Source organism: Pristis pectinata, chromosome 9 (genome assembly GCF_009764475.1).
Source record: "Pristis pectinata isolate sPriPec2 chromosome 9, sPriPec2.1.pri, whole genome shotgun sequence".
Taxonomy (NCBI): domain Eukaryota; kingdom Metazoa; phylum Chordata; class Chondrichthyes; order Rhinopristiformes; family Pristidae; genus Pristis; species Pristis pectinata.
In genome coordinates, this window is record NC_067413.1 from 23,151,832 (window position 1) to 23,168,907 (window position 17,076).

Here is a 17,076-nt window from a genome sequence, read left to right on the forward strand (position 1 = left end):
CTCAGCATCATTTCACTGGTGACTGTAATTTTCCTGAGTTTCTCCCTCTCTTCCATTCCCTGATTTACAGCTATTCCTGAGATATTACCTGAATCTTCTGTAATGAAAACCAACGCAATAACTGTTTAATTCATTTGCCATCTCCCCATAGGACCACCAATCATTTTGTTAACTCTTTTCTTTTTAAAATATCCATAAAATGCTTATTCTCTGTATTTACATTTCTAGCTGGCTTTATCTCATACTTTAATTCTTCCTTCCCAATTACATAATCTTTTAAACATTCTTTGCTGTTTTATATCTTCTGAGCAATTTTCTGACTTGTCACATGTCTGCACAATTATATGCTTTTTCTTTAAGTTTCATACAATTTTTTTTACTGTTTTACTGGATGGATGGTAGATCAAATAGACATGCTGAGAAGTTTATGCATCTATTTAATTGAGATGTTCAAAATAATGAGAAATTTGAAACATTAGTTAGAGGAAACTGCTTTGAATGTGATCAGTGCTAATAGCTGGAGGACTTGTATTTGTCAAAAGGAGGAGACTTTTATTTTTACTGTGCAGGTTATTACAATTCAGAATGCTTTGCCGCAAGGATGTTGGGAGACATTCATCAAGAAAGAATGAGACATATCCTTGAAAAGGAAGCCCTTGTAAAGAGTAAGCTAGTAGAACTAGTTGGCAACTCTTTCAGAGAAGCACAGCTCTGATGCCATGTATAAATTTACCAACAAAACCACTGTTGTTGGCCAAATCACGGGTGGTGATGAGTCAGCACACAGGACTGATATAGAGCATCTGGGTGCGTGATGCAGCACGGTAGCGTAGCGGTTAGCGCGACGTTATTACAGCGTCAGCGATCGGGCTTCGATTCCCGTCGCTGTCTGTAAGGAGTTTGTATGTTCTCCCGTGTCTGTGTGGGTTTCCCCCGGGTGCTCCGGTTTCCTCCCACATTGCAAAGACGTATGGGTAGGTTAATTTGGGTTTAAAATGGGCGGTGCGGACTCGTTGGGCCGGAAGGGCCTGTTACCACGCTGTAAGTAAAAAAAATTAAAACATTGACAAAACCAAGGAGCAAATCGTTGACTACAGAAAGGGGAAGTCAGGAGACCATATGCCCATTCTCATTAGTGGGTCAGAGGTGGAGAAAATAAGCAGCTTCAAATTCCTGGGAGTTAACACCTTGGATAACCTGTCCTGGGCCCAGCACATAGATGCAATCACGAAGAAGGCACACTAGTGCCACAACTTTCTTAGAAGCTTAAGGAGATTTGGCATGTCACCAAATACTTTTACAAACTTCTACAGATACACTGTTCCCACAGCTACCATCAGGCAGAACATACAGAAGCCTGAGGTCCCACACCACCAGGTTCAAGAGCAGCTACTTCCTTTCAACCATTCGGTTCTTGAACCAACCAGCACAATCCTAATCACTAGAGTTTAGCAACACTATGAGCACTTTGATCACTTTGCACTAAAATGGATTATTTTTATTTGTGTTCTTTCTTGTAAAAATTGTGTATCATTTATGTTTAATTTATGTTTTTTTTGTGAATGCTGCTTATATGATGCTGTGTGCCTGTGATGCAAGTATGTCACACCACTAGGTTCAGGAGCAGCTATTTCCTATAACCTTCAGGTTCTTGAACTGGCCTGTACAAACCTAACCCTACCTCAGCAATGGAACATTATAGACCACTTCTTGCACTACCATGGACTAGCCCCTGATTTTGTCTTTTTTTTGCACTAAGGTCTTGTTTTTCCACAATTTTTTTTCTCTCTCTTCACTTTGTACAATTATGTATAATTTATATTCTGTGTGTTGTCTGTACCCATGTGCCTGTGATGCTGCTGCAAGCAAGCTTTTCATTGCAGCTGTATCTCACCATATTTGTTCACATGACAATAAATACCGTTTCACTTGACTTGACATAGGACGTATAATGGGTCAAATAGCCTAACTTTATGTTCTATGAACAGTGACCTGACCCCAGTACTGCTAAAAATAAATACAACCTACATATGTCATTAAGTTTCTTAAAAAAATAAGTTATATCAGTTTTAGAGGTTTCATCAGATGTTTTAAATATATTTGTGGTGAATTTAAACACAACACTTAATGTTGGTTGCATCTCAGTCTTGAAACTGATTCCACACCCAGCTCCCAGCTCAGAAGGCCTGGCCAGCACTGTGTCCATCTTGTGTTTTATGATGTGATTTTGGCTCGAAATAACATGTTTGGCAAACATGGTGTATTGTCCAGGAAATCATTAAAGGATTGGGATCTATTATCTATATTTTTAGGCAAGGTGACATTTGCAGGCAAACTCAATTCCTGGAAAAATATGGTAAGAAACATCTCTTCCTGCAGATTTGCTGGCATAGATCTACTGATTCCACAGCACTGACAAGCAAACTTCCTGTCATTGCAAGTTGCACAGCTGCATATTTTAAGTCCTCAGGAACCACAGAATATAGAAATCTAATCTCTTTCTAATTTACATCTATCCGTGTTAAAACAAAATCCTCATCTCCCAAACTTGATATCTAACTATATTGCACTTAGGGCCACTGATTTTGAATATGCCCATGTGGAAACATTCTCTCTATGTATAGCGTGTAATTGATTTTAGCTTTGAAGACTAATACCAAGTCCCTGATGTCTTTACTAAAGGAAAAAGGTACAGTTAGTTCAAAGTTCTCAGCTGTAATCTCTCAGTTCATTCCTGTAAACCTTTTCTATACCTTCACTTGTTCTCATTTGTACCTTTACTAATATGGTGATCAAAAATACAGCTGTGGGCTGTGTAGGATACTTTAGATAAAATTAAAAGCCTCACTTTTTGTGCACAGCAACAACAAAAATGACCAAAAAAATGCTGCAGTAACTCAATGGCCAGGCAGCATCTGTTGAGGGAAATGGACAGGCAATGTTTTGGGTCGAAACCCTTCATCTGGACTGAAAGATAGAAGGGAGATAGTGACAGGAACGGGTGGGGTAAGGGCTGGCAAATGATAGGTGGATGCAGGTGAGGAGGGTTGATAGGCAGAAGGAAGAGGGATGGAATGAAAATAGCAACAGAGGCTGGGAGATGATAGGTAGAGGCATCAAAGGGCTGCAGACGATGGAACCTGATTGGAAGGGAAGGTGAAGCATGGAACCAAATAAAGGAGGTGAGGTGGGCAGATGGGAACAGTAGGGGGAGGGGACCCAGTGGGTGGAGGAGGAACTGGGTGGGTGGATTCCATCAGCCCAATGTAGATGGGCGGATAGAATGGATGGAGGAGGGGAAAGGAACAGGGTGTAGGTGGCTGCGGGGGATGGGGTGGGCATAAGAGGAACTGAGTAGATCAGGAGGAGAGAGAGAAAAGGGACAGAGGGGGAGCAGCTTCCCTGAAATTGGACAATTCAGTGTTCAGGCCGTCGGGTTGTAGACTACCCAGGCAGAGTTTGGGGTGCTGTTCCTTTAGTTTGCGTTTAGCCTTATTCTGGCAGTGGAGGAGGCCGAGGACAGACATGTTGGTGTGGGAATGGGAATGGGAATTAAAATGGCTCACAACCAGGAACTCCAGATGGCCATGGTGGACGGACTGCAGGTGCTCGGCAAAGCGGTCAGCTAGTCTGCGCTTGGTGTCACGGATGTAGAGGAGGCCATGTTGATACACCGAATGTAATAAGCAAGGTTGGAGGAGGTGTAGCTGGATGTCTGCCTCACTTGGAAGGGCTGTTCAAGGTCCAGATGAAGGGTCTCAACCTGAACCGCCAACTGTCCATTCCCTTCCACAGATGCGGCATTACCCGCTGAGTTCCTCCAGTGGTTTATTTTTTGCTCCAGATTCTAGAATCAGCAGCTCTTGTGTTTCCAACAAAAATGGCCATTTTATTTGCCTTTGATGGAGTTGGATGAGCAAGAAGACAGAGCATCCTCACTTTTCTTCAAAAAGTGCCATGATAAATTTTGCATTCAACAGATCAGATTAATTTTGCTTTGTGTTTGATTAAAAAATTGGGGGCTCCCTATGGACCTTCTTTCCTCTGTCACCTTGATGTACTTTAGGCTCTGGATGCACTGAAAAAGAAAGACTTACATTCAAACAATGCCTTTCAGGATCTTGGATTAGAAGACCACAAGAAACTGCAGAGAGTTGTGGACATAGCTCAGTCTATCATGAAAACCACCCTTCCCTCCATGGACTCTGTCTACACTTTCTGCTGCCTCAGAAAAGCAACCAACATAATCAATGACCCCTCGCACTCCAGACATTCTCTTTTCTCCCCCCTTCCATCATACAGAAGATTCAAAAGCTTGAAAACACACACCAGCAGGCTCAAGGACAGCTTCTATCCCGCTGTTATAAGAATCTTGAATGGACCTCTTGTACGTTAAAGATGAACTCTTGATCTCACAATCTGCCTCGTCATGGCCCTTGCACCTTATTGTCTACTGCACTTTCTCTGTAATTATAGCACTAAATATTTACCATTCTGTTATTGCTTTTCTCTTGTATTATCTCAAGGTACTTATGCTTTGAAATGACCTGTATGGATGGCTTGCAAAGCTAAGTTTTTCACTGTACCTCAGTACATGTGACAATAATAAACTAATACCAATACCCAATGTGGTTTATGGACAAGGGAAGTAATTTGGAAATGAACCAACTGATCCACTCTTTTTCCTCTTTCTTTGTAAAAACTGTTGTAATATCAGAGCTGTGACAGCCAATTTACAAAGGTAATTTTTTTAAATGTTATTTGAGGGATAAATATTGGCCATGATTGGAGAGAATTTGATGCTCTTTTTCAAACTAGTGTCCTGGATCTTTTATATTCCAAGTAGGAGAACAGGATGCATGACAAAGATTATTCTACACTCTGCACTTACCGTGTTGCATTCTCCAAAGCCCTGGAAAAGGCAGAGTAGTCAACCAGCGATTGTTGCAGTGAATAGAACCAGGATGCTGCATCCTTGATGAGTGAATTAGAAGCTTCTCCTCCCAGTGCATTCTTCAGAGCTTGATAGAAAGCTGTCTTACTTTCTGACTTTCCAAAAGTTTCTTCAAATTTCTGAATAGTCAATCAATAACAGAAAATGAATGTCAGTACAATCCCTCTATCATTTGAAAATAAATGTGGAAGTTTGTAAGCTTGAAAATAACCTTGTAATTATTGAATTGAGAAATGTCAATTTAAAGTGAAATTGAATTATATGAGCCAGGAAGAAATGTTTAGCAAGAAATAAGACCCATTTGTGGACAGCTTTTATGTGAAAATTTTTATGGAGGTCTGAAGGGTAAGTTTTTCCACACAGAGGGTGGTGAATATCTGGAACGAGCTGCCAGAGGAAGTAGTGGAGGCAGACACAATTGCAATGTTTAAAATGCATTTGGACAGGTACTTAGATAGGAAAGGAATATGGGCCAAATACAGGCAATTGGGATTAGTATAGATAGGCATTAAGGTTGACATGGATGAGGTGGGCCAAAAGGGCCAGTTTCTGTGCAATATGTTTCTATGATTCTATGAAAATTTCACATAAAAACAACTTTACTGTCAAGCAATTAGGAAAGCAAACAATTTGTTTGCTTTTATTGCAAATGCATTTGAGCACAAGAGCGAAGACATTTTACTGAACTTATGGAGGGCTCTGGTGAGACAGTATCTGATACAGATCTTGTCTTCCCATCTGGGATTTACTTGCAATAGAGCAGGTGAAACAAAGACCCTTCAGTCAGAGTAAACATCCCCCCTGCATCATCCCTTTGGAACCCCCTAATAATTTTGATAGAAATCCTGGAAAATAAATGGCAGCAGATAGCAGATGTGAGTAAAATCAGAGTCAGTTTATGCATTGGTCCAAGGAAGAGCCAGTTGGGTGGGTTATGAGTCAGTGCATCAGGAAAAGAGTAAGGAGAGGCACTTGGTAAATTATTGCCCCCTCAGTGTCCTTGAGGAATAGAAGGGTGGAAGCAAGCCATACCTCAGCCATAAAGGAGCTGATGAACAGCAGCTGTATCTCTGAGCATGGAGAAAAAAAAGATACCCCTACCCAAAGTATTCTCAGCAATCCCCAAAATGACCCCATGCATATCTCTGACACATTGAAACAGCAGTCCTGAAGTGGTCATCTCATTTGTGGGCAGTGCTTCATCAAGGAGGTCAAAAAGAGCAAGGAATGAGGAGAGAAAAAGAATTCAAAATTAAACAAATAAACAACAAAAGTAGGAGAAACCTACTATCTAACAGAATGGCACAAGATGAGCAAAATTTCATAAAAAGTTATGCCTCAGATGAAACTTCTGAACATCCTAGTGCACACTTTTTCACTAAATTTACAATAAATAATGCCAACCTACACAGCAAATTAAGAATAAAAGAACTGTTCCTTCTCCAGTTTCTCTCCTATTTCCTCTTTTATATCCTCTGAACTTATCCAGGATTCACACCCCTTCTTACCGTGATATTCTGACCAACCTACCAACAACAAAATTTCCCTTCCTGGCTCCCACATTTTGTCAATGGAACTCCCTCTTCAAGTACTACTCCCTCTCTTTCATATATGCCACCATAAGCCCTCTTTTCGAGAACTTAAAGAGTGTAATTGCTCCCCTACAGGCGATGATATTATAAGCTACCAATATCAGAGGATCCAGAGTTCCTGAACATCTCTACATCTCTGTCTTGACAGGTTCTGGGATGCTCTTGATGCCTAGAATTGACTAGATTCATTTAATATAAAACTTATGCATTGTGGCAACAAAACAAATGGTAATGCTACATTCATAAATATATACTAACCACTGTTATGTTTTTGGAACACTAAATTAATAACATGAACCTCAGAAGTATCAACTTTAAATAAAAATAACAATTGGATAATTGACATTTTTGATCACTTTATGAGTTCATTTTATTACTGAGAAGGTCTGTTTAACTGCTTCATGCTTTTACTGGAGTTGGAAACACTAAAGCTTTTAATAATTTGAATACATGCCAACATACTTGGCCGTCCAATTAAATCTAGATCCTTGAACCTCTTGCTGTGGTTTAATGCTGCAGATCATGAAGAGATTGTCAGTTACTTTTTGAAGGTAAGGGGACTGTCGAGGACATTTTACAAGGAGGAGAAGGGATAGGTGACATCCCATTGCAGACATTCCCTCTTAGTTTTCTGAATTGGTACGAATGGAACAGCTTTAGTGAGTAGTGGCTACAATGCAACTACCTGATGGACAGTGCCGAGATGGAGAATTGCATCTTCAGATGGAAACGCACTGAGGAATCACAAGAGTGGCAGAAACCTAATAGGATAGTGAGAGATCTGAGGACCACATAGAAACAAAGTATGACATAGAATAAGTGCCCAGTGAAAACAGACAACTCAAGAGATGTGATGAAGCAATATGGCATGCCATCTCCAGATGTGGGTTTACAATGAAAGTGAACAACACTGAGAAACAGATCTGCAGAGCAAAGTGAAAAGCTTGTCAGAGAAACAGATCAGGGTGAGGTGCTCTAGAAGACAAGATATTCTGAATTCAGGGTCAGTGAAAGTTAGTTCCTCTTCAGTAGCCTGAATCAATGGCACCACTTGAACAGTGACTTGGTAATGTCAGAACAATGAGTCTATTTGCAAAACTCAAAGCAAGGTAGTTTGGAGGAAGAGTCTGTAATCAGATTGAAAAGCATGAGAGAGCCAGTGCACAGAGGCTCTCGAGAAACAACTGTGACAGTACATGGGTCCACAAGCAAAGTAAGAAGCAAAAAGCCCAGCACAAGTGTGTTATGTTGATTGTGTCAATCAGATAGAGGGTGAAACTGCACAAGTTGTGGGGAAGGACTTGGTCTCTACAAGAAACTTACAATTTACAAAATTGCTGAATTGACTGAATGAGGTGCAGATTGAGTTGGATGCTTTGAGACAGGACAGCACCAAATGTGAAGGTATTCCAAAGCTCTGAGGATTCTCTGAAGAATGATACAGCAGGTGCGGACTTATTAAAGCCCCCTCAGTGCAACATAACCAGAGTGTGACAGGATAGACTCAGAACAATCATGTTAAACTTGAATGTCTTGGTGACAATATAGACAGGGAAAATCAGAGAAGGTCTTTTGGCTCTAAAGATGGCAGGGGTCTACAGTGAGTCATATTGGGAGTCAGGGTGCAAGGTTGTGTGAAAACAGAAGGACAAAGGTGGAGCGCTTTAAGAAGTAACCCAAGTAGAGGTTGTTGTGACTGAGCACATGCTATCCCATAATGCAATGTTTAATTGTAAGTGCAGTCATTATTTATAAGTTATTGGACTCTGTGTCAAGTTTTATGTGGGTGGTTTAGTACAAACAGATGATTGAGGAGACAGTAATTCAGAATGAATAATACAGTGAGAAAACACGGAAGAAATACGTGATGTAACAATTGCAGAACATAATGTGAGACCAGATGCATGTAAGGAGTAAAGAACTGAGGTACTGATTATTAGTGTTGGTGTGGGTGCTGCAGAGACATTAAGAGCAGCTTCCAGTGAAAAGTTAAGTAAACAATGAGACAAATTTTTTTTAATTTTTAATTTTTTAAGCTTTACAATAATGTAGATAATTAATAGATTGCAAAATCTCATAAAACTTAATTGATTGTAAAGATTGAATTCCTTTTTTAAGCAGAAGAGTTTAGTATATATACCTTTAAGAATTGATTTGTATCATGCGTTATGATACTTTATGGTACGCAGACACGATTATTCAACCGAGGGTTACTGCCTTCAATAAAAAACATTCTATCCAATCTCTACCTCAACCTGATTGACTTGCAATAACATAAAAGAAACCTTAGATATGCTGTTTGGCAAGACACAGATAAGACTTGGGAGGTATAGGAGTCTCAGACTGGAGTGGTTGAGATAGGGTGCTTAATACTTGCTCTTCCTGCTGCCTAACTTCTTGCTCTTTATGCAATTCTTGGCTGATGTTTCACAACATTACATCCATGACTACATTTCAAAAGTACCTAATTTCCCATAGACCATATTGAAACTTCTTGGGGTGGCGTAAACCCTTATACTCTTTTCCCAGTGCTAACTATGTGGTGGAGGATGTCAGTGCAACATCTTTTCTGACAAACGCATACACTTTGGAAAACAGTAAAAATGAAGTAAACAATTTAAAGGATGGCAAGACATTGGACTTGGCTTGGAGCTGGAAGCTAATAATACCAAAGGTCAAGTCCTGGAATTAGAAGTCTAGACAGGAATCCATGCCAAAGTTAGTGCCCGTGGAAAAAGGAGACAGAGTTGATTATTATTCTTTTATGTAGTGAAATCAAATAGAGTATTACAAATTCTATTTGCATTCACTGTCCACTTGCTCCTGTCAAATTACAATTTGTATCTGGTCTTGCTTCACTAAGTGTTTCTCAGGTCACCTTATACAGAACAGGAGGAGAACTTTTTATGGAGATTCAATATCCAGTTTACAATGAGTTCACAGTCTCTGCTCAGTCTTTCAGTCACTGCTCTTATGAAAGGTCATTGACCTGATATATGAACACTGCTTCTCTTCTCACAGATGCTACCTGACATGTGGATTATTGGCAGTGTTTTCTATTTTATCTCAGGTCATAACTGCCTCTGTTTGTGACACCCATATATTAAAGAACATCTTATGGTAAGATATTCAGTAGTATGGGCACAGGCCAAATGTATGATACTTAATTACGTGAGAAATTATCTGAGATAAATGCCTAATTATGTAATAAATTTAATGCTTTGGATAGAACACCATAGTTTGGATCATCAACAAGCTGGACTATTGACTTCTCCAGGAAAGCAATAAGTGCTCACACTTTATGAAAGGGACCATTGAACAAACCTTCCTAATAAATCATTCTGAGAGAGTTGAACACCTTCAGAATGAAGTATTTTGCTGGCATCTGTTTAAGGTCAACACCAGTTTCATGGAACAAAACCTATACTCATGGAAAATAATAAGATTGGAAGAAACTATGAAACATAAAATTGCCGTTCCATTCCATCAAACTTTTCCCACAGTTTTGGATCCTGTATTTTTTCTCCATTTGTCCAGTATTGGCACAACAGCATGTAATACAAATTCAACAACAGAATCTCAGCAAACTTCCCTCATCCTGGACTCTAAAGATTCCGTCATCCATGGTTTGACAAAGACCTACTTTACAGCTTGTTACTGCATTCATTTGGAAGGTTGCATACTCAAACGAAGCACATTACTACAAAAGAATCAGGGCTGCAGGTATTTCTGGATATCAGGAAACATTGTCAGTGAATTTCTTAGGGGAGGCTTCCCTTAACATTCAGAAATCTTTCAATCTCTGGTCTTAATGAACACAGTGACTGAGTCTTCACTGTCCTATGGGACTGAGAATTCCAAAGGTTATTCACCCTCTGTGTGAAGAATTTCTCATTATCTCAGTCTTAAGTGGTCTCCACCTTTTCTGAACCTGTGCCCACTGGTCCCGAACTCCCTTCCACCTTCCCTGCATCCAGCTGACAAGCCCTTGAAAAATTTTGGATATTTCAATGAGTTCTCTTGTTATTATTCTAGACTCTAGAGAATACAGTCCTAGCCTATCAAACTCTCCTTACAGCAAACTTGGCATCCCTGGAATCAATCTAATGAGTTTTTGCTGCACCCCCTCTATGGCACGTATATCTTTTTTAGCTAGGGAGACCAAAAGTGTAGAAAATACTCTAGTTGTGGTCTCACTAAGGCCCTATACAATTACAGTAAGACTTCCTTACTCTAGTATGCAAATTCTCTAGTAACAGACCTCTTGGCTTCTTAATCACTTGCTGCACCTGCATGTTGGCCTTCTGCAACTTGTGTACAAGCACTGATGCTACTCAACCTCTCACCGTTTAACAAATACTCTGCTTTTCTGCCACATGCATCGAAGCAGGTGTCTTCATGTTTTTCAACATAAAATTCCATCTGCCAAAGATATCAAAAGGAGTTCAAGCTCTTTGAGTTGGAGATCCAAATAATTTGTTCACTATGGCGATGGACTCGATAACATGGAAATTTAAAGCAAAAATGGAAATCATAGAGTCATAGGTTCACAAAGTTATACAGCACGTAAACAGACCATTTGGCCCAACTCGTCAGTGCTGACTAAAGTGCCTCCCTGAGCTAGTCATGTTTGGCTGTTTGGCCCATATCTCTCTAAATCTTTCCTGTCCATGTACCTATCCAAATGGCTTTGAAACATTGTAACTGTACCCACCTCTACCACTTCCTCTGGCAGCTCAGTCCATATACCCACCACCCTTTATGTGAAAAACATGCCTCTTAGGTTCCCTTTAAATCTTTCCCCTCTCATCTTAAACCTATGCTCTCCAGTTCTAGACTCACTTACCCTGGAAAAAAGAATGTGACCATCCACTTTATCTGTGCCCCTCATGATTTAATGAACCTTTATAAACCCCTCAGCTTCTTTCGCTCCAGGGAAAACAATCCCATCCTATCCACCCTCAAGCTCTCCAGTCCTGGAACCATCCTTGTGAATCTTTTTTGCACACTCTCTAGCTTAATGGCATCCTTCCAATAACTAGGTAACAAAAATTGCACATAATACTCCAGTGTGGTCTCCTCAACATCTTGTACAGCTGTAACACAATGTCCTAAATTCATGTAGTCAATGCAAGTGTGCTCTATGCCTTCTTCACCACCCTGTCTACCTGCGTCACCAATTTTAGGGAACAATGTACTTGTATCCCTAAGTCCTTCTGTTCTACAACACTCCCCAGGGCCTTGACATTCACTGCATATGTCTGCCCTGGTTTAACTTCCCAAAATGTATCACTTCATACTTGTCTGAGTTAAATTCAATCTGTCATTCCTTTGCTCACTTTCCCAGATGATTTAGATCCTATTGTAATCTCAAACAACCTTCTTCACTGTTCCCTACAACACTAATTTTGGTGTCATCCACAAACTTACTAATCAAACCAAAATATTGAATACAAAGATTTGTGAAATCAAGACACCATGGGTAGTTACACAAAGTTAGGGTGTAAATCTTGTAGTTCTTCTGTCATTAAGCCTCAGGTGATATCAGGAATTCTATTGTGGAGACAGTATCTCTTATTAGGTCATCATGTACAAGTTTAAATAAATTTGGAAAATATGGGAAGTGTTAAATCTCCAATGCTGATCAATCTAAAGTCAAACTCAGTGCCCGAAGCCCAGTTTATAAACTGTGACCTAACAGAATTTGGTGCGAAAGAAGTGATTGAGAAACATGATGAGAATGAGGTGACTTGGGTTCAGTGAATATATTGTGACTTTTCTCATGTTCTTGCCAAATACAGTTGTAACTGTATGGCAATACATGTAGGTAGCCTGTGGCTTAGAAAATGTAATGATTTATTTTCAAATCTGTATACAGCAGTCCATTACCCTCTCATTCAGTCTGTCTGAACAAAAACATACTTCATATCAAAGGGATTTGATATATTTTTCTGAAAGTTGATTAATTGATTATTTAGGGATTATTGCATTGCCTGTTTTTTTTTTACTCATTATTACTGAATCCAATATTGTAGACATTGGAAGCAAAAAAGTTGTCATTTGGTCTAACAGAATGTTTGTGCAAATCACAATTAAGTGTAGATCAACTGAACCTGTAACTCAGTAGAAAGCCACAATGAAAGGGAGCACATGCTGTGAAATCAGCACCATTATACTTGAGTGCCATCTCTGATCCATACTTGTGTTGACTGGTGCTTCTTACCGGAAGCACAGCTATGGCAAAATTTCTCTCTGCTACCTTAAAGTTGATTGAGCACAGGATCATGAAATGTCATTTGACCAATCATCTCCATTGCATTCACAGAAAATGTATCATTTGTTTCGTCATTGGTGCTGGATATCTTGGAGAGTTTAAGGATAATGCCATAAACTTTCCGATATGAACAGGATGATTCTGAACTATTCAGAGAGGAATGCATGGGTTGCTTTCTGGTAAGTGAAATGCTAGTGCCATGAAATAATTCACAGCAATAGAGTGGTTAATTTGTAACATTACAGGATAGAGTAATAAACATCCATTAACAATTGTATAGAAAGATCATAGTGATAAAGCCTGTTCTTCAAAGGGGTTGGGAGAAGTTAAGTCTTGTGAAGAGGTAGCATTGTAGTACACAACTACAGTTATAAAGATGAATACTGTGGACTGTTTCCAAAGGATTTGAGAATAGGCTGCTTCCAGAGGGTTTGACATGTCTTGTCTGTTAGGGCACAGGCCCTTACTTGGCATGTTTCCCTGAAAACATGGGAAAATAGGACGCATCATAGTTTGGTGCATTACTTTAGAATGGCAGAGGCACAATGTCAACATTGCAGTCTTTCCATGACTCCGATCTTTATTAATTGTATGATAACAGAGACTATTTAAATCTTTCCTGTATTCCAAATTTGCTATTTATTGACAGCTGTCCAGAACACATCATATTGCTTATGCTTGTTTCTGGCAGGAAGGAGTTTATCAGCACCTTGCTGAGCAAGCATCTGTAAATCTCAACTTATAAAGCATCAAAGCCTTCTTGTAATGAGCAAGTCTAATGCCTCAGCTTTGTTAATAAGCAATACACATGTTTCTCCACAGGATCTAAAAGCCAACAGCTACAGTGTGCCAAATTGACAAAACACCAATTTGAGGAGACTATTCCAATGGAGCATAATGCAATTGGAGCTGTTGTTAGGCAACAGACACAGCATGTGGGGCAGAGCTACCCCTCAAGTGGAAATGGAGAAGCAAGATGAGGGGAAAACAAATGGAAAGTACATATGTTTTCCAAAGATTTTGGCACACAACACAAAAAAAGAGAAAATTGCAAATAGATACCTAAAAAATTATACGCATGATGGCATTCAATATACAGGAATTTTAGATTAGCTTTTGTTAAAATCCTGCTTTGTAATTACTTGGCTGCAGTTTCTCAAATTATTCAATGTCCAAATTAGGCAGGAATCAGTTAGATGAATTTGTTGGCTGAAGATCAGAAGAATTCTATGGAGACAGGGCAGAAAAGCCACTTGGAAAATTCAAATTTCATTATAATAAGAGTTGCTGGAGAGGTAGAGCCTTTGGGGTAAGTTTAGTCTTCCCTTGAAAACCATAGTTAATTGGAAAGAAGGCAATAATTTTGCAGTCCAGATTATCCAGCCTGCACTGCCTTGGAATAGAGTTCCCTTTTAGGAGTATGGGAGTACTGACATTTTGTAATTCCTTAAGTTAGGCACTATGAGATACAAAATGAGGCCGAGGAGAGTGCAACAAAATGAATGAAAGGTCAACAATCTGAGGCACTGGCTCTGTTACTCTCCCTACAAATGCTGCCTGTCCTACTGTGCTTTCCTGACACTTTCTTGTTTTATTGCAGTTAAAGACTAAAGCAAAAGAGAGTAAGTTAGTGGAATGAAGGGAATGAAATAAAGAAAGTTGGAAAAGAGGGAGTGTGATGGAGATATCACTGGATGGTCTAATGTTTTTTGAGATTTTGAAATTAATTGAAGACTCTCTTTACAGAAGAAAGCAATGTGAATTGATCTGTGGTCTAATGATATGGGATTAGACAACCACAATGCAGAAAATTCCTTCCACTACAGATTGTAGATCCTCGACTTCCTCATCAATGGACCTCAAACAGTAAGGATTGGTGACAAAATCTCCCTGCTGACCATCATCACAGGTGCACCTCAAGGCAGTGTGCTTAGCCCCCTGCTTTGCTCCCTGTACACACATGACTGTGTGGTTAAGCACAGCTCCAATGCCACATACAAATTCGCCGACGACACCACTGTTGTTGGGCCAATCACAGGCGGTGATGAGTCAGTGTACCGGAGTGAGATAGGACACGACACCTGGTTGATTTTGTGTAATTATGTATAATTTACGATTAATTTATGTTTATCTTGTGAATATTGTGTCTCTGATGCTGTGTGTCTGTGATGCTGCTGCAAGTAAGGTTTTCATTGTACCTGTACATACAGTACATGTACTTGTGCATTTGACAATAAACTTAACTTTGACTTCGATTGTATAGTTATTCTACAAATCATCGGAATTATCTTTGGATTAATGAGAAACTTAACAGAACATTCAATGAATAGGCCTGTCACTTAGTGTCAAGTCCTGACTCTTGGAAGGACTGGCATGGGGTGGGCAACTGGACATGCACATTTTCCCAAAGATTCTGACTCACACTGTGTTCTGTTTCAGAACCCTCCTGTACCTCACCCAAGTGGCTATTGCCAATACGTGAACAACTATGATTCTGAGGGAGGTGGAAACAGAACCCTTATCATTGTTGCTAACTGAGCTTTAAATTCCTGGGCGTTAACATATGGGATGACCTGCCCTGAGCCCTGCACATAGATGCAACCACAAGGAAGGCACGTCAGTGTCTTTACTTTCTTAGGAGGTTAAGGAGGTTCAGTTGTCACATAACACTCTAATAAACAGCTACAGATGTACTGTTGAAAGCATCCTGACTGGTTTGCATCATGGTCAATTCAAATGTGCAGGAATGTAAGAAGCTGCAGGAGCAGCTCAATACATCACGGGCACATCCCTCCCCACCATCGGTAGTATTGACAAGAGGCGCTGCCTTAAGAAGGCAACACCCATCAAAGATCCCCACCATCCGGGCCATGCCATCTTCTTGCAGCTACCATTGGGCAGGAGGTACAGAAGCCTGAAGTCCCACAACATCAGGTTCAAGAACAGCTACTTCCCTTCAACCACTTGGTTCTTGAACCAACTGGCATAACCCTAATCACTACAGTTTAGCAACACTATGACCACTTTGATCACTTTGCACTAAAATGGACTTTGTTTTTTTGTTCTAATTATGTTCTTTCTTGTAAAAATTATGCATAATTTATGCTTAATTTATCTTTTTCTTATGAATGCTGCTTATGTGATGCTATGCATCTGTTATGCTGCTGCAAGTAAAATTTTCAATGCACTTGTGCAAACATGCACTTGTGCAAATGACAATAAACTCGACTTTGACTTTCGTGTCCACACAGGGCACAGACATTTCAAGCACAAACAAACATACACAAACACCTTCTATTTTGGATTCACTGGAGAACAATCAAAAGCAGGAACTTAGTTGATTTCCAGTAGAGCTGAACCAACATGCCCAGACAGAAGGTGAGGATCTGAAATTGTCGCTTTAATTCTTCATCCCCTTTAATTGACCATGTTAAACAATTATTTACTAAGTGGCCTCCACTGTCTTTATCATTGGTAGGCCGAATTAATGTGATTAAGATGAATATTTTACCAAAATTTTTATATTTATTTCGAGCGATTCCAACTTTTGTCCCGAAATCTTTTTTTGACACTATTGATTCTAAAATTCTTTCATATATTTGGCAGAATAAAAACCCAAGGTTAAGTAAGAAATATTTACAAAAGATAAAAAAGGATGGTGGTTTGGCCTTGCCTAACTTTAGATTATATTATTGGGCAATTAATATCAGATATTTAATTTTTTGGATACAAGATTCTGATGTAATTTAATGGCCCAAATGGGTATCCCTTAAGCACCAATCAGTTCTTGAATTTTCATTAGTTTCTATTTTAGGTGCTTCACTCCCTTTTGCACTTAACAAAATTAGTAAACATACCACTAACACAATTGTTAAACATGCAATAGGAATATGGTTTCAATTTCGTAAATTTTTTGGATTGAATAAATTTAATTTGTCAAGTCCCATTCAATCTAATTTTTTCTTTCATCCATCCAGAGGTGACTCAGCTTTTTCCATATGGAAAAGGAAGGGAATAGTATGTTTTCGTGATCTACTCATTGATAACTGTTTTTCATCTTTTGAACAATTGTCTAACAAATACAATTTGCCTAGATCACACTTTTTTTGATATTTGCAGATTAGAAATTTTTTAAAAACTACTATACCCTCTTTTCTGACACCTTACAAAATTGAAACTACGGAAAAAATTTTAGGTCTTAATCCTTATCAGAAGGGCTTGATAGCAATAATTTACGATTTAATTATGAAAATACG

At 39.3% G+C, this 17,076-nt stretch overlaps 1 protein-coding gene across 1 annotated transcript in view; it reads right to left on the minus strand.

Annotated features, from left to right (window-relative positions):
* tg (thyroglobulin) overlaps nt 1-17,076 on the minus strand; it is a 282,508-nt gene that overhangs the window by 46,745 nt on the left and 218,687 nt on the right. The window contains exon 44 of the mRNA XM_052023465.1: nt 4,892-5,073. Within this exon, the coding sequence (XP_051879425.1) occupies nt 4,892-5,073 (182 nt within the window). The remainder of the gene's footprint in view (nt 1-4,891; nt 5,074-17,076) is intronic.